This window comes from Anser brachyrhynchus, assembly GCF_964034855.1.
Source record: "Anser brachyrhynchus genome assembly, chromosome: 1".
Classification (NCBI taxonomy): domain Eukaryota; kingdom Metazoa; phylum Chordata; class Aves; order Anseriformes; family Anatidae; genus Anser; species Anser brachyrhynchus.
In genome coordinates, this window is record NC_137694.1 from 157,214,423 (window position 1) to 157,240,938 (window position 26,516).

At 39.3% G+C, this 26,516-nt stretch overlaps 1 protein-coding gene across 5 annotated transcripts in view; it reads left to right on the forward strand.

Annotated features, from left to right (window-relative positions):
- The window catches only part of ABCC4 (ATP binding cassette subfamily C member 4 (PEL blood group)), a 151,738-nt gene that overhangs the window by 80,174 nt on the left and 45,048 nt on the right, over positions 1–26,516 (forward strand). For all 5 annotated transcript variants that reach the window (XM_080606013.1, XM_080606011.1, XM_080606014.1 and 2 more), the window contains 4 exons: positions 3,262–3,341; positions 20,915–21,065; positions 21,677–21,796; positions 25,658–25,768. In XM_080606013.1, the coding sequence (XP_080462139.1) occupies positions 3,262–3,341; positions 20,915–21,065; positions 21,677–21,796; positions 25,658–25,768 (462 nt within the window). The remainder of the gene's footprint in view (positions 1–3,261; positions 3,342–20,914; positions 21,066–21,676; positions 21,797–25,657; positions 25,769–26,516) is intronic.

Below are 26,516 nucleotides of genomic sequence, written 5' to 3' on the forward strand. Positions count from 1 at the left end.
AGGTATTTGCTTAGACGTAATGATTTCAGGGGCTGTTTTCTGGAAATACTATATGCAAACACTAAATAGACTGTAGACAACTTTTTTTCCAATAACTTGAAAATTCTAAAGCAATAAAATTCAGCTGTCAGAGGTTCACCTTGGTATTTATTTGGGAACCGGCTGATTCATGTCCCCAGTGTTTAAACCATTTTAATTGTAAGAGGTGGATTGTAAAAGGTTTCACTATTTTCAAGTTTTGTCTTCTATATACCATTTCTTCTGCTCACTCATATTTTAGTCCATGTCATTTTACAGAATTACTGTATTTACATTTTAAAGAGGATTAGGCAGATTAAAAGATGTTTTCATGTTTTATTGATAACGTCAGAGTAATTTCCACTTTCCTAGTGGTAGCTTGTAGCTCTGTCAAAACACAGTCCGTGGAGGCACTGAATGAAATTAAATGTAACCGTGCTTAAAGGCGATGGCCAAAAATACAGTTTTGGCAGTTAATTAGGAACTTGATTACTCATGGGAACTTGAGTAATTGTTAGTGGATACATTGAAAAAGGAGTAAGACCAGAGGAGTACTGAGACCGAGCTCACCGAAAGGTGAGCTTTTGTCACTGTATTCCTCAAACAGCTTCACCAGAAGAGGTATTGCTGTAGAAGAGAATATATTACTACAACCACCTCTAGTGTGCAGAATGAATGCAAACATTAGGCACTTCTCATCTATATCTGTGTTGGCACTGATCAACCAAAAGTTGACAGATCATGCTTGCAGCCTAAAAATCATTGTTGCAAAAATGAAATTTTTTCAGGAAATGGTTGAGGATGGACACAGCTTCCAAACAACTACCAAAAACTGAGCCCAAACTCAACACCTGCAAAATTCCTCCTTCAGCAAATTTAACTGGTGATTCATCAATAGAGATCTCAGGTGGGGGAAAAATGGGAACTGAACTCCAGGGTGCTGTTGGAAGTGGAAAGAGTTAAATCGCTTCCGACAGTTAGTGAGCATTTTGTAATGGTTTCTCTCCTCTAGCCCCTAAGGCCTTGTCCTTGCTGTCCAAAGTGAGTATAAGCACTTTTCTAGGAACAAGTTAGGATGTGCCGTTCCTCAGGAGGGCGGGGAAGGCGGTGCTCGCTTCCCGAGGGCACTGGTGGTGACCCAAGCCGTGCCCTGGCTGCAGGGCGGCCCCAGCATCATGGCGGCCCCCGCCTAGGCGACATGGCGGCCATGACCCGCTGCCATGTCAGACAGCCTTCGCAGGCCAGCTTCTTATATTGGGCTGCCACTGCTCTGCAGCCATGGCAAATAAAACTTACTTGGGGTTAAAAGGTGAAGGAAGATTATAAGACTGACTTAAAGTGAGGATTCCAGGCCGTGGGACAGAGCCTTTCCTCCTGTGTGCAGTTTGTCCTCAGTGCCTCTCATGGCATTTCACCAAGGGGCTGGGCACTGCTAACCTCCCCTTTCTCTGCCCTTTGCTCTGTAATGTAGAATGAGGTAGTTCAGGAGACAGGAGGCTAAGATGGGGATAGAAAGCCAATATCCTGAGCCCAGCTGCCCTGCCTTGTTGTTTTCCTCATGTGCCCTCCAAGACAGGCTGCTAAGGAAAACCCTTCCTGAAGGAAGCATTTCACTTCTTTGGATGATATATTTTTTGCCTATGAAGTCTTGTTTCTTTGGAAAATAGCCTGGAATGTGATATTTAGAGATGTTAAGAATTCTTAGCTCAAGCATGCGTGCAGGGTGTGCATACTCTTCCATGGGCAGTCGCCAAGTAAGGAAGTCACAGGAAAAGGAAACTTGGAAGAAATTTTGTTAGTGTTCCTTCTAATATATCTATCCCTTTGTAACGTAAATGAAATCCCCAGCTGATATTTCCAGTAGAAACTGATGAAGTTCTTGCTGAATCTTGTGCTGCTGTATACCCTTCCTCTCTGCGTGCAATGGCTATAAATGGGATGAATCCTACTGTTGCCTGCTGAAGGAACTGCCTTGGGTACGGGAGTACCACAGAACAAGCTGTTCACCACCGGAATCTTTCTTTGGAGTCATGTCCCAGGCCTGGGGAGAGGATTGTGTTGCATGTTGGTTGGTGTAGAACAAAAACTCCTTTAAAAAAAGAAATCAATGTTATGCAACAAAATCTGTAATTCCAAGACAGCTATGAACAGAAAAATAGAGCGATGGTTGCTACAGAAGTTACTTCAGTGTAGGCTCTTATCTCTGAATTACGTCTCCAACGTACTGCATAGAAACTTAAAAAAACTACTTTCAGTTTAATGAGCTCCTTTGAAAAAAAGAAAAAAAAAGTCTTTTGTTGCCAATGAAGTGAATGTGTTTGTACCAGTTAGAAGTAATAATTGAATCAAGATACATGCAGATAAAAAAGCAATGCGAATGCATGTACGGGCATTGCACACCTTATAAAAGGACAGATTCCCATCCTTAGCTTAGTTTCTTTCCTGGTGAGTTGAGGCATCAATAGAGAAAGATACTAATCCACTTACGGGTGGCAGTGTTGTGACTTTAATAATTAAAGAATTATTGCTCTGATTTTTTTCACTCAAGTAGAACTTGGGAAAATAGAGGAGTGTAAATGCTTCAGTGATGGCAGATTAAAAATTGTTTTATTAGTTTTAACGAAGATCAGTATTGTCAAGGTTTTGAATAAGTATAAATATAAGGCTGCATGGAAACAAATCTATCTGAAATTTTATTTCAGAAATGCCTGCGATTTGAATTCACATAATGGTGAAGGGATGGGAACAGAAATACTTAAAAGGATCATTTGGATCAACTATGATCTATCTAAGACATACATGCATGAGTGTGTTTCAGTCAAGGGCAGGAACAGATTGTGACTGATGTTACTTGATGAAACTTGTATTACAGTGCCTGTACTGCAAAACTCTTCACCTGCACACATTGAACACAGGAAGCTTTTGTGTTTTGCCTGTTAAATTATATTGAACTATTAGCTTAAACTGCTAGGAAAAAAATAAAATCAACTTTCAAGTAATATTTTGTATTTGGGTGAAAGGCATTTGTTAAAAAGTATTCTTCTTCAAATACATTGCACTGATTGTAAAAGATCTCCTTCCATAATGTTTTCCAAAGGTGTCTTTTTATCTTTAGATTCCAGCTGTTACCTTTTAGCTGTTACTAAACTGGTAAAACATGGTGTGTTTAAGGTATTTTGATCTTTCAAGGAATTGTATTTACCTTTTTTTTTTCCTTTTTCTTCTCCAACTCTATTTCTGTAGGAAGAATCTTAAATCGTTTCTCAAAAGATATTGGCCATCTGGATGACTTGCTTCCATTGACGTTTTTGGACTTTGTGCAGGTAATTCAGTTGCTTCTGCACTGCATTCTGAATTTAGACTCCTGTAAGCTTTGCTGAAAATCAGCTATTTGTCACAGATGTAGTTTAGTTTAAGGAAAGTGCTTGTTTGTGAAAGAAAGGTGCGGTTGAAATTTAATGTGTCAGTAAAAAGCTAACATGAGTAATAACTGGCAGGTAGGAGTGGCTATACACAGCTTGCTATTATGTCAAGATTTCAGTTCATAGTAGCTACATGCTTGGTAAATTGCTCCTGATTTGCCTCCAAGCAATCTGGCAAGCTTATTGCTGTTATAAGAAATATGTCCATAGTAAAGAAACAATCAACTCACATGAAAAGATAGCACAGATTAACCTAATTATGTGTCTACTTCCACAAAGAATCAAATGCTTACCACACCATTTTGGATTAAAATAGGTGTGGCTATTTACAAAGAAAAGATTAGTAGTAATAGTGTGAATATAATAGCCTTAATAGGAACAAGTGAAATAAGTTGCTGCAGACAAAAAAGATGGACAAAGCACTGAGATTTCAATGATGATGAAAGGATAAAGGATTATATATGACACCAAGGTAGTTTTACTGTTGCAGTAACTGTTAATCCTCCTTATAAAATTCTGCAGAAAGCTGCAAGAAAAAAAGAAAAGATCATAATGTATCAAAGTAACATGAATCACAGAATACGCAGAATCATAGAGGCTAGAGAAAGAAATGACTTAGAGGATCATCTAGATCCACGCAGTCGATCAGACCTGTAATGCTCCAGTCAGAAATGTTTCTTAAGGTGCTATTGCTAACTTTGCTTCATCTATTAGAGATAACTTAATCAGGATTTCGACCTTGTTTTTGATGTTTTTAAACTGAAACCAAAGGCATTTTAGGTTTCTTAAAAGCACCTTAATGACATTGCTATTCTGAACTCTAGACGGGGGGGAGGAGAAGGTTCCAAAGAGTTAGTAAAAAGACACTTCTTAAGATAAACTCTTTTTCCTAGTTTAGTAAAGCTCTTAAAATTGAAGTATGTGTTTTTCAAAGCTTTACAAGTGCCACATACCATTAGGGGGAAGAAAGGAAGGTGATATATTTTACCTACCAATTGAGGCAAGTGCTGTTTTTTTGTTGGTTTTGTTGCTTTTTTTTTTGCCTCCCCCCCCCCCCCCCCCTTTTTTTTTTTTGCGAGTTAGGGAGTTGCTTATAGCAAATATTAAGACTTTGAATTTCCATTTTTAAGGCCCTGATAAATTATTTCCTGAAAGTAAAATATAAACATCTTTTTATAATATACTACTCATATTTTACTGTTTACAGAGATTCCAGATTTTCTTCAGTCTTATTAACTATCCTTTATTAGACAGAATATTGTACTTTATTTCAGCTCTCTTTGGACGATACGTATATGTCTTTCATTTTGTCTGGAAGTTCAGGCTGTTATGCAATCCTTACCCTCTTCTCTTTACATAGGGGTTGTATCCACAAAGTCAAAACCATTTCTTCTGCGTAAAGGTCCTTTTCTATTAGACTAAGCAATGCAGAGGGGTTGGTGTTTGCACAGGTTTGTCATCTTTATAGAAGACTGGATAATGTACATTCTACCTACCACTCTTGGCCTGAGCATCCTCTGGGTCCCGAAATCTTGAGATAAAACGATTAACCCTTTTTCCTTAGTTCTGTGCATTTGTAATAATGTAATAACGTGAGAGTTGTGTTGCAGCCCACTTGCATGGTGTTTTTATTGCAAGAAACTGAGTGGGTGTTTTGCATGCCCTGTCATGTGGTTTAAAGGCATGTGGGGTTGTCTGAGGATGCAAAATCTGCTGGGAAAATGTTAGAGAACTGTGTAAGCAGAGGGAGACAAAATTGGTGTGGTCTTGTCCATACTTCCTTTTGGGAGCAGACCCTGAAGCAAATTGTCTTGAGAACCACACACTGGTTTTTGTTTTTGTTTTCTGAGAGAACCGGCTGCTTTGTTCCAGCAGCAAGCTGGGGAAGGACATAACCTGTGTGCGTGGTACACGAGCAGAGGACCAAATCATCTACAACTGGATTGGAAAACCTAGCAATTTGACCAGTGTACACATACTCCAGGCAGTATATGATTACCAAAACTTAACTGATCTGGGATAGAAGAGTGAAGGCTGTTATTGTGAATGTGATTGTTTTCTTCTTTCAAGCTCATACTGTAAACTGATTTCCCCTCATGCTGGTTACTTCGTACATTTCTTTTAACTACGCCATTTAAAAAATTGTCAGGAACAAAAAAAAAAAAGTTAAAACATTTTGTTAAAATACAAAAGCTTGTGTTTTAAGTGGTAAGTTTTCTTTTTTAAAAGCAGATGTTATATGTCCAGTATGCTCCAATAGTGCTCTGTACTCAGATTTGCCTGTACTCTTTGGCATCAGGGAGGAAAACTTAGGAACTTGCTGTTGTTTAATAATAGGCTGCTATCCATAAGACAAAAGCACTTCCTTCTTGGCAGGTTTTTGAAAACTTACAATTCTTGATCAGTCAGCTTGTTGATTAGTTGATGCCTTTTGAAATTCGATAGCAAAGATATAACATTTATTTCTGAAGAAGCACAGATCTCTACAAAGGATAACTGTTATCAATTATGATAGAGATCTTTTGTCGGTTGTTTTGTTTGCAGGTGTCTTTTATAAGACCTCCTATAATCCCTTCAGGAAGAAATATTTTCTCCTTTCTAAAAACAGTATTAGCTAAATATAAAAGCTCTGATCCCAGCCATTGTTGTTGATTCTCTGAGAGACATTTCCCAACATTCATTGTTTAAATGGTTGTCAGGAGGAATCAAGTGAAACTTCATAAACAATGCAGTAACTGGTTCATCTTACTTTGTGTGTAGAAGCTTTTCTTGAGCGGATTTGCATTGAAGAAGTGGTCCTTTTTCTGAGTTATTGCTAAGACCATTGTGAAGCTTTCCAGCCTTTTACTATATTAGCAAGTGTGTGTATCATTTCTGCACAAATAAACACAATGTGATTGGGCACTCAAAAACTACAATACGAGCCCCTTTAAATACCTATAAATTAATAATTAAAATCTATTAGTTTTGAGAATTTCATAATTACATTCAGTACAGATTTTAAGGCAATGCTAGAAATTGATAATGTTCTTTTTGAGTCCCTAATAAGATTTATACACTGCACTACAGTCATAATGAGCATGATTAGTCTGGACAGCTATACTGGATGGAAATAAATTCCTTAAAGTAAAAAAATCAAATTTTTACGTTTTCCATTGGATGAAGAAGAAACAGTCAGTTATGTTCAAGACAGTGGGTAGTTACTGTATGCTTAGTTGTTAAAGCGAAACCAGAAGGTTGGTGGCAAGCTCAAAAATGCATCATAGGTCTTGTGTATTTTTCTGAAAACCTGGTTAGATTTTGTGGAACTGCTGCTTTGCAATAGCTCCCAAACTAGCAACTCTCACTCTGTCTAGAGTTTCCTTCCGTCCTTTCTTCCTTAGGTTTTAAGTTCACTAAAATATAGCATACCTGTTTTTGGAGACACTGAGGGAAAGAGATCCTTGCTAGGAGGAGGCAGTCACTCTTTCATCTTAGGAATTTAACAGCTTATGAGAAATGTCACGTTAGTGCAGTTGACTATCTATTTGTAGAAATTACTGCATCTGTAAGATTTGTAAATCAAAAAGAAGTCTCTTTTATAAGAACATGTTTATGGATATATTTAACTATGTGGCTGTTGAACAGAGCTCAGTGGGTAGCAGCTGAAAAAGAAACTGAAAAGAAACCAAACGTAAGTTATACACTTCAACTGAGATACCTTAAATTGTAAATTTACAGCCCAGTTCAGAGCTCATTAAATTAAAAAATAAACAGTCCTCAGTCCTGCAAATGGTCTAAATGAGCCTGTCTTACCTTCTAGAAGCTCTTCTGTGTGAAAAATGAAAAGCAATGTTGTGTTCTCTACAATGCTTACTGTTTTACTAAATACAGCACTAAATATGTTTGTAAAATCAGATTTTAATTAAGGTTTTGTAGGTTGTTTCTCAGATAATCAAAGAGCTGAATGAACTTGTTTGGCAGTGGTGGTGTATTTTTGCTGGTGAGCTTGCATATTTTTAATCCCTTGCTTTAGTACTGTTAACCTCCTTAGCCTCAGTTCTCCTTTTTCCTATTCTGAGTTACCTATTTTGACATATCTTAAATCTCTTCAGGTATGTGTCTACTTGTATAAATGCCATTACAGTGCTTTAAAACCTTCTAAGAGGATTTAAACAACTCCTTCATTTAGACCTATATGCTATATTTATATATTTATTAGCTTAATCAGAGGGCAGACCTGACAACAGCCTCAAAGTGCTACCCAAATATAACTAATTGCAGAAATGCTTTCTTTGGTTGATAGGAACTTGAGCATCCTATAAATAAGTTCAAAGGGACCTAAGGAAGTCAGGTGCCATTTGAGATGACTGGGAATTTGTTAACTAATTTTCTTAGGCTCCTCTGAAAATACCAGCTGAGGTACTCAGTGTTTTAACCAGTTGTTTTTCCTCCTCCTGCCTGTTGATGTGGACTTCACCGATAGGTATGGGGCTTGTAGTTTGAAATACCACAGTTAAAATGCACAGCAACATCTAACTCAGTGCAGCATTAATAAAACACACTGTGCTAGCTTGAGAGAATATCTATCAAGGAAGAGAATAAAAGAATTTCATGATAAAGTATTAGGAATCAGGAATCCAGTCCATTCAATAGTATTTTATGCACATTAGCCCAGATATTCCTAAGGGGCTGGTATTGCGGGTGCTACATATGTGAGGGCTCATCAAAGGCTTGTTTTCAGTACCTGCCTCACACTTTGATTTGAGGTAGATTTGTAGAGGCTTAACGTCTTTGAAATGGGGTCTCAAGGTGATGGAGGATGAGCACACAAAGTGATATGCTGTTAGTTGGAAATGGTATCTATAAACTGACAGAATATATATAGGATGCTGAAGTGTATTCCAGTGCTGAAGTATATTCTTCTTTTCTGTTAATTATAATGATAAATTTTAAAGGATGTCTTTTTTCCCCTGTACCTTCTCGTCCTTTTAATTCTTCAGTGATCTCATTACCTTTTAACAGAGTTGATTTTCTGCTTTAGTTTCTAGTGAATTTAAGTAACTTCATGCAATGGCCCCTTCACTTTGATTTCTTCCCCTGTGTTGGTCTGAGGGGGGGAAAATCATGATTTGTTTTGTTTCTGGAGAACACTGTGAACATGTGAACTATCTGCAGCTGCCCTTGGAAAAGGGCAGTGATTTATTGAGGAAAACTGAATTGCAAAACCTTTTTCCTCCCCAAAATCAACAGCTTGACTGCGTTTAAATAACTGACTTTTCATATCCTTTCATCACACACAAAGACCTAATCCTGAGACTACTTGAGCCACCAATGTAGGCTGTGGCTGAGACCACCACTGAATGTGCCGTTCCCTTCTCACCACACACAAAACACATTGACTGCAGCTTTATGAAGTGAAAATGCTGAAGAAAAGGAAAATGTGAAGGAGGTGTCCACAGTCATTTATTTAAAAAAAAAAAAAAAATAAAAGGAGGTAAAAAAAAGAAAGCTGCTGCATCTGGATATTAGGAACAAAAAGTGCCTCAGACTGGAATAATAGCTTGGGTCACTTGGTTTCGTATGTGCAAAAGAGTGGAACTGCCGTTGCTTGTTTCAGTACCGCTGACCCCTGCATTTTATTGTGTGAAGATGTCAGGGAAAGTGTGTAGAAGGAATTCCAGTATCTTTTAGTTTAACAATGACTTTGTTATTTTGTGATTCCTCTGAGGGGTAGGGACTTTTTTAAAATTTTTTTTCTTCAGTTTAGTGAAGTTTGTACGTATGTATGTATGTGCAAGATGGTTTCAAGAGATGCTTGTGTTCGTTAAAGAATAGTTCTTTGTGTGTGTTTGCATGTGAAACATAATCGTAAAATACGTTGTGATAACACAACCAGTGGTGAGATCTGCGTTAAGTGTCAGCAAGTTCTTTATAGCCTGGTACGCAGAGCAAACCCGTATCTTGGAGACGCGTTTTGGTTACCCTTCTGGTGAGTCCTGATAGTTTTGTATGATGGTTATATCCCAAAACTCTGCGGTTGTGCTGAGGTTTAAATAATAAATACATCGTTTAAAAAAAAAAAAAAAAAGTTGCTTGCTGGCCCCTGACTACTGAAATCTCATGGAACTTCCCCCGTCGAACTAAAATTCTAGCTGTGCGTTTCCAAGATGCATATTACAGCATCTGCTAGTATGTAATGAAAAGCCAATTAAAACTGAAAGAAAAATAGGGCTTTTTTTTTTTCATTGGTTGGTTTTGAACTCTAATTTGAAAGAAGATTGAAATGATCGTTGTAAAGAAATTAATTTCTGGTATAGTTACTTGATACTTGTGTGTACTTTCAATTTTGCCTTTTTTTTTATTCATTTAATTCAAAAGGGATTATTTTCGAAACAAACAAAAAGAAACGCTGTCTATCCAGCCCACCCTGTCATTGTCCATCCCTCCCCCCTTCCCAAAAAGAAGGGTGGGAGAGGCTTGGGTTGCACTTGTGTCTCCAGGCCCAACCTGCAGGAGCTGTGAGTGTAGCATAGACACTTGTCTAAATAATGCAGTTCTTTATTGACCTTTTGCTCCTCTGTCACTGAATGCCTCAATTGTTAAATCCCAGTAGCCAATTAGTCTTCTTGATGGCGACCAGCAGTGGAGATAATCTATGCCAAAGCTATGGCTGGTCTTCACTCTGGGCCTGTCATCATGTACCTTTGAATTTAAGGATGTCTTGCATCATATGAGCTGCGTATGTACTCGCGTCGTTCATATGTGTATAAGATAAGGCACGTAAAGTCCGGAGTCACTGCGAATAGTTAAATTCCTGTTTACATGGACCTCAGTTTTTCTCAGGAAGGCTAAAGATCTGTTTTCACACAATCATGCGTAATCCATCCCAATCCTTTTCCTCACCCTATTTTTTTCCTGTTTACATGGGTGCATAGAATTTTTTATAAAAATTGATGTGTATCTCGTTTTCCACATATTAATGTCAAGCCAATAGATACCACTGCAGTAACAAAGCTAATTACTGTGGGAACATAATGTAACTTTTTAAGTATTTTAGGGTTTATATTTATGTAGTATGGGCTGTACTAATAAAATTGGAAGATATAACCCCATATTTAACATAAGAGGATAAAATAATATTGAAAAATGTGATTCCACTACCTTTTTGTCATCTTGCATCCTTGTGTGTCCTTTACTGCTATTCTCTTTTTCTTGTTCATCTCCTCTCTTTTTTTTTTATACTTAATTTGAATGGCAGATATAGATATTACTTCTGTTACTGGGCTATTGCTTTCTTTTTTTCAATGAAATGTGGAATAGTGACGTTCTCAATATAGGAATTCTCAGAAAAATAAAGCCAGCTTTCACTTACTGGAATTCTGTGTTCTTTGTCTAGGGCGTACAAGTCTTGCAAGATGCAGTCTTCCTCTTAATGTACCTAAAATTTTCTGCAGGTTGTGGCTTAGCGATAGAAAGACAAAAATGTAGTTTTTCTTACGGTATTTTGGTATGTCTGACTGAAACCAGTACATATAAAATTTTGATCGGGCTTAAATCAGCTCTTCTCCATTTGACTTCTCTGTGTTCTTTGTAGGATTGCTCTCAATTACATTCTCAGCTCCTAGAAAGCCGTAGAGTTGTATGGAAGTCCGCTAACGTGCCCCAGCTCTGTGTAATCTGGAATTTTCTCCCTTTTTGGTTAAGGCGTAATTCGTAAGAATTTCAGAGAGAGATTCAGTTTGTATGTGTTGGAAGTTATTTTTTTTGTTTGCTTTTCTTACTATGAAAGACAGTGAAGTGCTCTGATATAAGTGAACTTTTTCTTTTTGGTTCAACTTTTCCTTTTGGTGCCCGAGAGGGGATTTTTATTATTATTTATATATGTTTACCTGACTTTTTAAGCGTTACTGTAACACATCCCCAGCTCAAACTGATTGTTATTTTTAAAGACTTATGAAGATCATTAACATTTCTAACACTTCACAGTAGCTAGAAATCTTTTAATTCTGCTGTCAGTCATAGTGTAACAATCCTGTTCCAAATGGTGATAAGTACAAATCTTCTAGATTGCCTTAAACTACTGATATGCTATAGATAGGACGTGTGTGCTTACAAACAAAGTAGGATTTCGCTGTTTGGCAAAAGGACTGGAGCTTTTACTTTTGATTCAAGAGGGTAGGGGAAACTTTGAGGTAATTTGAATTATTAAGCCATATAACTGGTGCGTGTGTTAAAATCAGGGTGCATATTTATGCCCAAAACAAACATGTGGGACAAAGAATTATCTTCAGCAAAAAAGACTGCATCTCATAAAAACGTGCTGCCAGGGTTATGTGTACATCGCATGCAGAATATAAGAACTGTTTTCATGCTTTTCGTGAGATCCGATGCTGATACTGTGGCTGGCTGGGGAGCTCTTCCACATCCGATTTGAAAATTCTGGGTGAGTTCCTTCTTCAAAAGACAGTGGCTGCAGCGTGGGCAGTTTCACACAGCAGAAGAGGAGAGTTCACTGGGGAACTGAGAATGTGAAATCTCCTTGGGAAGCGTATAGCTCTTTGTCTTACATTTACATTACAAGCTTTGTATCACTTATAATTTTTGATTAATTTGGATTGCACACTTGAAATTGTAAAATTCGGTGTGTGGGGATAAACTCTTTCAAGGGCTAGATGATGGCTGTTCCCAAACAGTGGAAGAATAGGGTGCTGAGTGCATTATCTTCCACAGTCATTTTCCATCTTCCTTTCTTTTTTTTTTCTTTTTTTCTTTTTTTTTCTTTTTTTTTCCACACTGGGTTTTGAAATCAGTCTAACGGTTAAACAATCAGAGCTCTTCTTATAAAAGTCACTCCTTTCATTCTAAAATAAAGGTTTTTGATCTTCCCTTCTGAAACGGAGAATGTGCTGGCTTTGGTATCTGATCAAATTGTCCATTCTTTAGTTCAGCATAACATAACATGAGGAAAAAAAATCCAGTTGTCTTGCTGATAGAAGTCTGAATTTGAGGGTCAGACCTGGTATCAGTTGTTTGCTCTGGTGTGTATGCGTGGATGGTTTGTAATAAATAAACTCATAAGAGGTCTTTTTATTTGCTTACGTGCACCTGTAGAGAATGGCTGAACTGGATGAAACGTGTGGTGGTGTGCGGGTGAGTTACGGTGTGGGTGATGGACACGTCAGGCCACTGTTGGGCATCCTAGCACCAAGGGACTGCAAAACAGCATATAGTTCTTCAGAATTATGAATCAAGAGTTTATTCTGAATAGGAAAGTAGTGTTTTATAGCGCTACTGGAGTTGCAAAGCTCTAGGAAGTTTGGGGGGGGGGGGGGGACAAAGATGGGCTAAAAAGCATTTTTTGCATCTGCTGGGAAGGGGAGTAATCAGAGAAGAACAGGAGGTAGTGTATTTTAAATAGCAAGAACAAACAGTAAAATGCTTAAAAGCTTGTAACTGATGTCAGGCTGAAGGCCTGTGTTACTGAAGAACTGATATTCTTTATAACAGGAGAGCCCGCAGTTCAAATGTAGCAGAAAGCTTTTAAAATTGCTGGGATTGCATTGAACTGACTTCTGGCCAAACAATTAGGCTTGGCTGAGCAGGAAAGGTCACAAAGTTGAAAATGAGGTATTCTTAGGGAGGGTGGGGGCTGCTCTGGCATTAAGGACAAGAGGCCTGGGGTGGAAAAGTCCATATAGCTTAAAGCCGGAGTGGCAAAACTGCAACATACGGAGCAGCTGCATTTGTGGTAAGCAAAATTTTGCCAGACATTTCGAAGAACTGGGGAAAAATATGCACAGTAGAGACAAACAGGTTACACTAATGTCATCATTGGTTCAGAGGAATCCCTTGCAGGGGCGGTGGATAGTATTTTAGCAAATAAATGAATGGACTATCACGTAAGAATGCTAAGTAATGCTGATGGCCTGTCTTGATCAGTGTTCATTCTCCAGCAGTGGCAATAGGAGATGTTACCTGGGGAGACCATGGGAGCCTGACTGCTTTCTGTGGTCCCTTCCCTTTTTAATACCCCAGTATCCGCCGTTTTGTGATGGAGGTGTCAAATTGCCCTTTTTGTATCTGCTTTTTTGTAGCATTTTGTGTTGGCTGTGAAATCTGCCTCCTATAATCTGTTATCCTGAAAGCAGTGAAGTATTTATTGAATTTTGATTTTATTCTCCAGAAAAAAAAAAAAGACTGAAAGAAAACCCCCTTTTAGAAGGGTTGTAAGCAGAATAAGACCAAGGACAAATATTGGTCAGTCAGTCTTTGCTGATAAAAGACTAAACATAAGAGTAAGAATGAAGTAGGAAATGCACCACATGTAGTAGTACTAATGAGAAACGTACCCATTGCTGAATGAAACGTTCTGATTTCGTCAGGGATCTGATGTGCTTAGTGGAGCTGTGTTGGACTAACACAGCTGGGGAAGAGTTTTAGAAGTGCCTTCAAAGAGGTAGTAGAGAGGTAGAGAAATTGCCCAACCATTTCTTAATTTCCTTTAAAAAATGCCTCCCCTTTGGCAGCAGGGACTGGCAGAGGAGTTATAAAAGCACACTGGGAACCTCGGAGCAGCTGGATCGGCCAACACAGTGACCACACGTGCTGGTGTTACTGGGGGAGCACGGGGTGTGTTAGACTCCTTGTTTACATACAGATCACAAAAGCCCTAAGCTGATAGGGTGGGAAGGGATGTTTTCCGCTACCTGAGAAAAAGAGAGACGCTGGGAGGGTTGGCTGGTGCCAGGCATTTTTCTGTATTATTTCAGGCAGGTTCTGGCACGAGCTGTTGAGAAAACAAAGCGTGCGTGTACGCGTGTCGTACACTCTCTCTGGTTACTGCTGTTTCCTCAAACGACCATGTGAAGTTGTGCTTGGCATCTGAGGTGTTTCGCGGGACGATGTATTTGTCATGGTACAAAGGGCACCGTAGTATATTTCCTGAACAGGTCAGTATTGGAGGCGATGGCTTCCACGTGCAGTGGGTATGAACAGGAACCGCATGTAGGGATGCGTAAATAGGGGCTGGGACTTTGGCTCCGATAAAAGCCTGTGTTTTCGTGGAAAATCTGTATTAGCTGGAACTAAGTTATTGCCATGGCCAAAGGGCCCTGACGACGAACTTCACACACGAGTGAAGATAATTTATGGTTAAAAGGAAAATAACCTCTATATGATGTAGGAATTTCGTGCAAAGTTTTAAAGGACAAGTATGTTGAGTGTCACAAACTCCAGAGCTTGATTGTGCATGTGTTTCTAAAGCATCAGTACTTGGAAGTCTCAGACAATGTATGGACGGTGATTTTTGAGAGCTGGGGCTGAGACCTGCATGAGATCTTAGCACGAGGTGCCAGAAAACCTATTTTAACATTTATTGTGGAGTGAAAGATTAGTGATGATAGGATGCTGTTTAAATACAACAGAATGGTGGCAGTGCCAGTGTATTAAAGAAAACACCCCTTTTGCTATAAGGCCACTTGTTAAACTTTTTAAAGAACACTTGGACACAGTTCAACATGATCTCAAACAAATATTAAGGCTTCTCACTTACTGGCAAAATGCATGCCAAGTCAAATGAATAAGCATGTTGGTGGCACAAAAAACATCTACCCTGAGGAGCTAAGTGTATGCTTGTTCACTTGGAAAAACAATGATCCAGAAAGGCTATCTCATAGAGACAAGAATAAAAAGAAGGTATTAGCATTAAAGATGTGATTGCTAATTTCAAACACGTTTCCGTGGTAAATCTGACAGACGTGTTCAGGCCATTTGCAGTGACATGGATTTAGTCACATAACCTCGTGGGCTTATCATTACTAACAGCAAGATTCTGAGGAGGAGAGAGCATCTTATACAAGATAACATGAGCTTGCTGTTTTTGAAGCTTGTGGAGCTGGCAGTACTTAGCTCTTATGTTTTGTTTTTTTTTTCTTTCAATCACTTTATCTGAAATTAAAATTTTAATTTCTTCCCAAGCTATGCCTTTTTCCCCACTTTCAGTGCTTTGGTTGTCTTGTCTTGTCTTTATATTCCCAAATCTTCTTGTGGATGTACATTTTCCTAAGGTTAAATTAACGCTGACTGAGGGCTGTCATTCCTGTCGAGGATTCGTGTCACTCGACCGTGTCTGAGATGTCTTTCAAATGTTGGAGTTATATGCAACATTTTTCCTCCTCTACTCGTAAGTCTTGCTTTTTCTAGACAAATCTCTTGCTGATGGTTTGATGCGAGCAATAATGTAAACAACCATATTTCTACCTTTTTAAATCAGTTTGGAAAGAAAAAACATAGATTTTATTCAAAAGATAGTTTAAAGACAAGACAAGGCTACACAACTGGTCACTTTATCTGAGTAAAACAAAGTAGGGCTGTTTATGTCCGAGGATTACTGTACGGAGGTAATGGGTTTCTGTGTGGATGTTTTCTGTTTTAGCAATAAAGAAGAAAAAAAAATATGTAAAAATCTACAGTGTGGTTAGATATGCTGCGCTGGATGCAGCTGGTCCGAGCTCTGGTCTGCTCATTAGGACGTCTCCTCACCGGGGAAGCTTGTCCTCTGGCGTGCCAGCACAGCCAACCGCGCACACAGTTGGGCTTTAACAGAGCTGCGTGACGGTCGGTCCAAACAGTCTGGTTTGACAAAGCACGTCCAAAACCAAACTAAAAACCAAAAAAGAAGCGTTCAAGGAAAAGGAGAATGTCAGAACCGGATCAGGGATTGATTGTGCGTGCAGTTATTTGGCAGAGCCAATGAGGAAATAATTTTAGCCAGGGGAAGGGGAGGAGGAAGGGGATGCCAAGCGTGTACGGACAGAGTGGGGTTTTGTAGTTTCTTGACCTGGCTTTGTTTCAGACAGCAGAGCCTGACTGAGAGTGCCCTACGTTAATGCAGTTAAGGCTGCTAACTCGAAATCCTGTTTATGAACAGTTGCTGTTATTAAATTAGTATGGCTTCCTGGCAGTGTCCATGGGCTGATAAATCCTTGGAAGCGCATTTTAGGGTCCAGGGAAGAGGAGCTGGGGGGAGGTGTGTTTTGACTTCCACTTAAATGTTGATAAAAACCAGTGCTGGATCACTGCAGTTCTTGGGTGGGAATTGACAGCACGTTCAGTCATCAAAATTCAGGTGTCTGCCTGTTGGGTTGTAGATGCTTGGGCTGCAGTCAGAGGGCACCTGGTCGATACAGTTAGTTGAGTGTTTCAGCCCACTGTTGGGTCACTGGGTGTCCATGTCAAGGCTAGCTCTATCACTTTGTAAACTTAGGTAAATGGGACAGGAGCTTAGCTGTGTAGCTCACATGTGGACCCCTACATTCAGGTTTCTGAGTCTCAAATCCCACCTCGTGGGCTCCACTTGTGTTTTTCAAAGTCAAGCATGATATACTGAGCTCGGGGCACAGCTGGTACAGAGTGGCAGTGATCTGTGGGTGGAAGGGTGGACGTTCTTCTGAGACAGCTTGAACTCTCCAAATTTTACCTGTGCATTTCAGTCTGTTGACTTTAATGAATGGCTCCAAATGGTTTACAATTTCTTGTAAGATTTCTGTCATTAGCTAAATGGTGTAGTTTATGTAACAAAGGGAAAGGCTTATAGCTTGAGATTTGCAGATCTCATGTTTTTCCAGATTTTTATGGTTCTTTTCTTACCGTTTCATTACCTTGCGTTAAATGCTTTTTCTGTTGTGTGGTTGTTGTGCAGAAATACCTTGTTCTTCCTACAGCAAAACCTTTTGGAGACAGAAACTCCAGGATATCACTCAGAGTATCTGTAAGAGTTACAAATACGTAGATCATCAGAAGATGAAGGGAAGGCACGTGTTTCACACATGAATGTGCTGATCAGAGCATTCACTTCCCCAGAGGCGTATAGGAGGCTATGCTTGCTCTGAGGAGGACTGCAGTAAGACAGGAGGTTTCTTGAGGAAAAATAAGCTACAGTGAATGTTGTGGCTGACCAACGCGTGAGGAAAGCCTCTCAGGACTTCTGCAAGCAAGGCAATGACCCCAACAGAAACAGCACAGGCTTTTCTATATTCTCAGGATAAAGTACGTGCTCTAAGGACTGGTCCATGAGTGTGACATTCTTCTTTCTCCAGGGAAACTGAAGCAGATTTGAACGTGGACACATTTGGAAGCAAATTAATTAGTTTTTCCCTCGCATCCAGGGCTTTTCAGTCCTGGTAGCATCTGCATCTGTTGATTTTTGTGTAAGATGGTTCTGTTTCCAGTACCGTGTAGATAGCTATAAAACATAATTACTCGGCTCTTTTTTTTTTTTTTTAATTTGGGTATTGTTTTTTGCACAGTCATTAAAAAAATACTTTTAAATGCTGCAATTAAGAAACACGATAAAAGGTGCTGATTTTATAGGCTGTATTTCTTTGATGTAGGGAAATTTCCTCTTGTGCTTAGCCTTTTGATTTTCAACCCTAAGCTGATTCTGCTAGACAAGGTCTAGATACCCAGCCCTGAGCGTTTCTTGCTGTGTAAACTGGCTACCTAGGTCACTGCTCGTCTCCAGAGAAGAGAGCGGTCTGACTGCTCGTGTTACCATTATCGTCAACCTGCTGATTTTCTTGGGTCCTCCTGCTAGCACGCGGCGATTCTGCTAGAAGTTCAGCCGAAGAGGTTGGTTGTCTGTTGTGAAACTCAGGAACTAGAACCTTTGCCTTACCTCACACAGTAGCTGCATGATTACAGTCTGCAAATAGTTGTGTCTGGCTTTCAGACTGCTTCATTAAGAGTTAATTTATATGCAAGTTTGGTTTTCCAAAAAACAACACACATGACTGATCCACCCTATCATAAATTTTTATAATGATAAGGTGGTGCAGGCTCATCTAAAATTCCTTCCAAAGGCGGTGTCAGATTTTTATTTTAGTCATCCTAACCATCTTTTCCTTCCCTGTATTTTCGTCGTAGCAAGGCTTTGTTTACATGAGCTGGATCCTAATAGTCCTACTCCCACCTCTACCGGCACTTTGCAACATATTGTAGATTATTATCACTAAAACTTGAGTTTAGCATCTTTTTTTTTTTAAGAAATGTTTTATTTTCCTCGTAATTCTTTTCCTTGAAGCAGCTTTCCTCGATGTTTCGCTTTTTGTTTGTGGCTGATAGTGTGAGGAAGCAGAACAGAGACTGCTTTTCGTGCCTGCGTAGGAATCAGACGGATTGACTCTCAGTACAGCAGAGGTTACTGAGGGAGAAGGGGAAGGCAGGAGATGTATAAACCAGATTTGGGAGTGTGTTGTCAGAGGGAAGGAACTGTCTTGGATCTCTGTTGAGGATGGAGGTGAGGGAGCCTTCAGAAATTAGGTAATGTGGATGGCTGAAAGGCTTGGCAGAGGCAAAGAGTAATATTGGGGGAAGCAGTGGTCTAGACAGTAGAAAATTTGAAGGAGGTCAAGAATCTGCATTTCCCTTCTTATCCCGTCTTCACAATAAAACCAAAATAGCTCGTGGGGTTCTGATGAATGCTGGAGAAGTAGAACGTGTAGGGAAGGGCTGACAGCAGCGCTGCTGAGGAGTCAGGGTGCTTTGTTTTGCTTTGTGCTGACATAACCATTCGCGTAATTGATCCGAGTGAAATACCATGCACTCTCACTGCCACCTTACCTCTCCATGATGAAATCTAGGTAAAATGTTTGCAATCTACTCTGTGTATCTAGAAGGTCGAACAACATGATGCCATCGATAAGTTCGCCCACTGATGAGCAGTGGAGTAGTACAATACAGCTTCCTTCAGAGCTCCTGCCCCACACCTACCCTGTAGCTATTTTCCTTAATAGATTTATGGGACCCTGTAATGTGCTTTGAGGATCTATGACATGCGAGGCTGTTACGCTGATAAATCTTCTATCATGAGCTAAGATCTTGCCTAGAGCCTAAGACTTAAATTGTGCTGACTCATGCAGTTGTAATGCATAAGGTGTGTGGGTTTGCTCTTTGGTCAGGTGAAATTAGGGTAAAGTCGGAGAAACCTCGAGAAAGCACAAATGTAGGGGAAAAGGTTGTGCTCAGTTTTGGTTGCACAGGGTGTGGGGAGGCTACCAGAAGCGTAACAGGAAACACATTGTTTGATATGCAGTTCCACCTAAAGCATTTGAAAATCCAGGTAGCTCGCTGCTATCCAGTCTGAGCTGTTTTGTTGCTTAACTTTTCCAACTTCATGCATCGATAATGGGACAGAAGCCTGCAAGACACACGTTCTCAGGATATGATGGTCTCTAATACATTTTTGGCATCCAAAAGTCAAGCAAAGAGAAAATTCTGCTGGAATCCGCTTAGGCATCATATGTGATGATGAAGAAGGTGGCTTCTATACAGTCTTTAAAGAAGAGATGTTTTGGAAAATACTGACAGCTCTAAAAAAATGTGTTAATGAATATAATACGAGAATTTAGCATTGAACTAGAATTTCTGTGGTCTGTTTTTTTGTACAGGGTGGGTTTCTGTTTTGTGTGTTTCATTGTACGTTTGTTTTTTGTTTGTTTGTTTGTTTGTTTTTTCTTTTTCCAGGAGCAAATAAGCACACACCGATTTCAGTATGCCAGCAATCCCCGAGCTGGTGTCCTGAAAGGAATTTGTGTGCAGATACTGTTTTTTTCACAATATATTCAAACCGAAAGTTTGATGTGAAGGATGTAAAATGGTCTGCAGTGGTCTACATTTTTAACATAAAATTTGAAAAATTGGGAAAAAAAATTGAACAAAACAAAAATTGAAAAATTTGGACTGGGATCCACTTACCTAAACAACGAAATTTCATTCCACCCTGTATCTAGTTTTCTAAGAGTAAATTCAGGCCTAGCCCAGCCATCCATCTTGTACTCTTAAGTGAACCTGGTAGAACTAGCCTCTTGTGAAGCTTTTCATTGCAATGTTTGACATTTTCTTCTTATTTGTAACATTTCACAATACAGTCCTTTGGAAAGAGAAAATTTACTTTCTCTGATACCATGTTTTCTTCTTATATGAGGCATAGTTGTTTCTGTTAAAGACTTACAAGTCTGTTGAAAGTCAGTCTTTCAGTTGTCAAGTCTTTTAACTGAAAATCAGTCTTTCAACTGTCTTTCTTTTTACCTGGAGTAAAAATAATTACTGATTCATTCACCAGATCGCTTGGGTTCATAAAAGATGATTTGTCTATTCCATTAATTACTTTCTATTTTGTTACAGCAGTCACAGAATAGCCCATACGGTGAGATGCTAATGTTCAGTCGATGAATTTTGTAAAGATGTTTCTTAAATAAAAAGCAATTAATAAGAAAACCATAAACTGCACAATTAGTCAATTTATGTATTACTGTAAATTCTTCAAGTTGCTTAAAATTAGATGTAGTTCATGTTACGCAATGCATCCACTCTAAAATTTGGTAGTTTTGTTTAAACATTTAAGCGTTTCAATAGTGTTAAACAGTTTTATACATGTTCTAAATTAAGTTCTTCTGGCAAATAATTTTTTTAATTTTGTTTCTATTGTGTTGCAGACTCTCCTACAGATTTTTGGTGTGGTAGCTGTGGCTGTGGCAGTGATTCCTTGGATACTCATCCCCTTAATTCCACTATTTATTCTTTTCATTTTTCTTCGACGATATTTCTTAGACACTTCAAGAGATATTAAACGTCTAGAATCCACAAGTATGTAGCTTGGTGGGACTTGATGTTAGTTTGAACCCTGCTTACTATTATGTGAAATGCTAGCATTTTATAGACAATCCATCAAAGATTCTTTTGTTATGAAAATAGCTTCCTTATTGCCTTTCTTCTCAACCAGTGAATTACATGCTTAACTCCTGTTTCATGTAATGATAAACCTTAGGTATGTCAGTTTAACAATCTATAAGTAAAGTTAGTTATGAGCATGCTAAGTCACTGGTCTTACACGCATATACTAATGGTGTGGCTGACGTAATCTGATTCTCGTGCCTGACGTTAACTTGACTAGGTTAGGAACTATTAAGCATTACCAACAACAAACATGTTTGCCTCATGTCATTAATAAAGCTCAAAGAATTTCTTCAGTGACAGTAATTGTTAAAAATTGAAGACATTTTTGTATAGATTAATTTGCCTGTCTGATTCTGACAGAGTAAGAGGACTTTGGTCAAAGATATAGCATATTTATTCTAAAAGTATGCAGTACAGTAACTTGTATGGTTAAATACAAAGGATTAAAGATTAGTGTGGTACAAAAAGAATTAAATGTTGCCTGTCAGCTATTGCTACGTTACTCTCATTTCCCTTTGTAGCTCGAAGTCCAGTGTTCTCCCACTTGTCATCATCCCTCCAGGGACTTTGGACTATTCGGGCTTTGAAAGCAGAGGAAAGATTTCAAAAACTGTTTGATGCACACCAAGACCTCCACTCAGGTTTGTGATGAATTGATGTGAAAAATCAAATGCTTGCTTTGTAGGAGGGAAATATCTTTTGCCCTCAGCGACATGTATATAATGTACATTAAAATCAGTAGGAGCTGTGCATTTGTCTCTTTAGGGTAAAATTTCTCTGTTAGAACAAAAAAGTTATTATCTGTCTAGATTTTGAGAGTTTACTTTGGGCTGTAATATAATTTGAAATACCCGTGCTTATGTTTTAACAATGTCTAAGATAAACATTTTAAAGTGTGCCTGATAAGAATATTTAAAGAATCATTTTGACATTTTTCTGGATTCCAACTTTAAGGGGCGGGGGGGGGATGACAAGTTATATTATGAAGTGTTTAATATTAAGTAATGTGCTAGGAGTGGGCAGAGATAATTAATATCTAAATGATCATCTTGGAAAAGTTCTGTAAATCCCTCTTCTTTTTTACTTTGAGTGGCACTCAGGGCTTAAACATAAAAACAGTATTAACATGACCAGAAGGTATAAAATATTAGTATTCTGCAAGAAAAGAAATACGATTTAGGTTTGCACTTTTTACTATCTGTCAATTAAATACTCCGTATTAGAATGTTCTTCAAGGTGCAGCAGAACGCAAGTTTGCAATTTGGTGTTTGTTAGGTAAGACCTTGAATTTCCTTGTCATAAAGTATACGAGTATATCCTGTGGCTTTTTTCTCATTTATGGACTGCTAAGTTTTCAGACCAAAACAGACCGGATGATCTTTTCTGACTGTGTGTTTATCACATGCCATAGAAACTTGCCCACTTAACTCTGTGTTGAGCCCATTAAACTGTGACTGAGGAAACACACCTTCCAAGGAGGCAGCTCTAGATTTGAATTTCCTGTTTTGTAGTATTTTCATCTTGCTACTTATTTGGCCAAATCAATTTGTCAGTAGCTGGTAGTAAGAGAACACGTAGTTGGTTAAATTTTATATTAAAAGGCATCTTTATAAACTACATATACAAGTTTCACTATACAAAGAGGACTGTGACCTTCTATATAAATCTTTTCTTGTATTTTAGGGTCAGGTCAAAGGAACATAAACACTGTTTTCCAATCTAGTTTATGCATCCATCTCTAACCAAACTGTCAATAACACTCCTGCTGAGCAGCTTAGGAACCTGCTTTTGAGATGAAACTTTAGTGCTTAAAATTGCCCTGTTTTGCGTACTTACATGCTTAATGGTGTTTTTCCCACTGAAGTATTTGGCGTATGCCACTTTGCTTAGTGTGCATGTGATTTTAGGTCCTCAGACGGAACAGTGGGGGCCTGGGCAACAAAGGAGGCCAACAGCATCCTGAGCCCTGTTGACGGGAGCACAGGCAGTAGAAAGAGAGATGTGGTTATCCCCCTCATTTAGCATTTGTTAGACTATATCTGGAATCCAGTTTTGGAACCCCAAATATGGGAAACATGCTAACAAACAGGAGTGAGTTCAGTGGAGGGGCCACTAAGCCAGTCTGGGGACTATGAGGAGAGGTCTCCCCGTGAGATGAGGCTGAGGAGACCAGACATTTCCAACATGAGAAGGAGAAGGGTTAGAAGGGACTTTATAGCTGCCTTCCAGTGCCTGTGAGGATGTTACCAAAAAAGACGGAATCAGGCTATTCATAGTAGTGCATGGTGGGGGGAGAGAGATAACAGGTGTAAGTTGAAAGGAGAGGTTTGCACTGGGTATGAAAAACTTTTCACCATGAGGGCAGTGAGGCAGAGGAGCAGGTTGTCTGAAGACATTGTGCAGGCTCCATCCACTGAGATAGTCAGAGCTCAGCTGCATAAAGCACGGGGCAGCGTGATCTGCCCTCAGAGCTGACCCTGCTTCGAGCAGGAGGTTGGACTAGATATCTCTTGATGTTGTTTCCACCCTGAACGTTTCTTTGATACTGAATGCGTGCAAACCATAGCTGATAGAACGGGATTAGCCTTTCATAGTAGCTCACAGAGTTGGAGTGTTGGCTTCTTAAGTGCTCCAAAGAGGTTTGAACTCTTTCCTGCATCACAGAAGGCTCTTCCAGCCAGCAGCGTTCTTGTTTAGTGCTTTTGCCTGGAGTAGTCTCCTCCACTCTATTTAAGGCTGAGCCTGGAAAGTGGAACACTCCCTTCAAACCCTGGTTCAGGGGTGGCTATGAATTTGATGTTAAATAACCTGTAGATAAAAAAAAAAACATCTAAAAGACTTGAGGTCTGACCGAAGCCTGAGCTTCCTTCCTGCCAGTGCAACATCTCTATAAGAGAGCTCTTGAGTCACCACAAGTTGCATCACGAAGAGTTTTTGTTAGTTCCCAAGAATGTCATGTTCCTGCACACAGTGGCCCCGATTACACAGGGAGATTGCGGAATGATCCATCTCCAGCAGACAATTTAGTGCACCTTCCTGTAAAACAGGATCAGTGGAGCAAAACCTTGGAGCTGAAAACCTACAACACAGGTGTCCCATTTCCTGGTCTTACAGCTATGCTCTTGCACTAAAAATGACCCTTCATGTCACCAGGGAGCTGTCATCGGCTCTATTTCCTGGGATACTCAGCTCCTGGGTTTCAGAGAGGTACTTACATTTTCTTGGTGAATTGCATTTCTCAAACGAGGTTTGTGACTTGATGTCTCTCTCCTTTCTGCATATATCATTACCTGAGCCTAGGGATATGACTGTCCGTTAAACCATACCCAGTATCTTTTGTTTAATGAAACCAGCTGCTAAATCAGGCACGTGCAGTTAGAGCTGATGTAAAGAGGTCACCAGCTCTGGCTTTGACCTGGCTGCCTGTTGTCATCCTCACTCTTTCCCCCCACTGCCCTCCAGGAGTTACCTGCAGTTCTGCTGGCTGAGTTGTTGATTTGATCACTCCATAACTCGACTATCCAAAATGATCTGGCATAAAAACAGACTTAACCTCCTCCCTTTTTTTTGTGGAAAGGATTTTTCTAGTTTGAATCTTCCCCAACGCTGGGCCAAGGAAAAGTTGCCCAGTTGGAACAGCACTGATTTTTAACATGTAGTAATGACAAGCAATGCAGAAAGGGTGGGATGGTAATCTTTTACTGGAACTTGGTAGCAGCTGGAATGATTCATCCAACTGCATCGTAAGCAATAAATAATGCCATACTTTGTTACGGCCATTTGACTTCTGTTTTTGGCCCTGAGTTCAAACACTTTGCCTTCTGTATTCGATATCTTTTGCTGCTGTCTCCTGTATCTTGTACTGCAGAATGTCTGTCTGGGATGGAATTTAGCACCAAATTGTGGACACCTAGATGCAGGTGCCCTGTGGAAATGTCCACCTGTGAGCTTCTCCAAAAGTAGATATGTGCATTTGGCCACTTGAATAGCGCTGTAGCTCCACTGAATGTATTGAGTAGCTCTTCTCTGCCTGTAATGGGAGCTTAACCAGCTGCAGCTGTCTTCTAAAGACTTGGCTCTGACAGTTGTGTTGTGATACACTCTGTTTAAAAGCCTGTAGACTGTAGTCTGGCTACAACAAATGTAGTTGTTCTTCTGCTGTTTGTACAAAACTCCCATCCCAAGTCCACTACAGTGAGGGGAAGGCTTCCATTTTAAATAAATGGGCTGTGCTTCAGGCCTTGAATGTTCTTCTTTTTATTACTGTGTTTTATACTAGCCCTGGTTGCTGCTAGTGTGAAAACTAGGTCAGAGTATTCCAGGAAAACTGGACAATATTCTGATCATCATCTGCCCATAAAGATGTGCACTTGAAGATGACAACTTTAAATGGAGGGGAAAAAAAAAAGAAAGAAACACAATATCAACATGAATTAATTTATTATTATTATACAACTCAGTTTTCTAATGATCCACTAATGTCTTTGTAAAATACCATTTAGAGGCCTGGTTTCTATTTTTGACGACCTCGAGGTGGTTCGCTGTGCGTCTGGATGCCATCTGTGCCATTTTTGTTATAGTGGTTGCTTTTGGTTCCCTGCTTCTCGCCAAGAGTAAGTACAGATGTTAGAAAGAGTTCACCCATTAATTACCATGTATAGTGATGTCTAATTCTTTTTCATAGTTTACTGTTTCTAATTGTTTAAGGATTGTAATTAAGTTAAATGTTTCTTTCTAGATCATGATCTCTTCCTCAGTCTAGGGCATTGGGTCCGTATCTCCTTTTCTGCAAATACTGGAGGCAGTTCAGACATCTTCCAGGCTTAGGCATGCAACTACCATCATCCCCAAATGTGCAAACAAACTTGCAGATCTGTAGTCTTTGCTTTTGTTGAGATTCTGGCTTTCAGAGCAATAACAACAAATAAATCTTTTTCCCCACCTTTGCCTTTCTTTTTTAGCCCTACAGGGCTTTGCTTTTCATACTGAAACACCCACAGAGCTGCTTCTTAACAACTTTTTTCCTTTCTGCACATGGCACAGTAGGCCAAAAGGCAAACTAAAATTCCTAGGGATACTTGTCTAATACCTTGGATCAGCAGGATAGGCCAGTTGGAGAAAGAAAATCACCTTGTAATAATACATTTTATATTCACTGTCACTCATGAACTGTCATTAGTATATGCATCATCCAGGATGTAATTGGGTTAGATGTACTAGAACAAGATAGTCATCTAAAGTATGAAGGAAGAAGTAATTATCTTGGACATGAAAATTAGTGCTAATTTGCTGTTTTTGTTTCTTTTCTTTTTCTTTTGGACATGTTCTGTATATGCATGTGTGCTTTAAAATTTGAACACT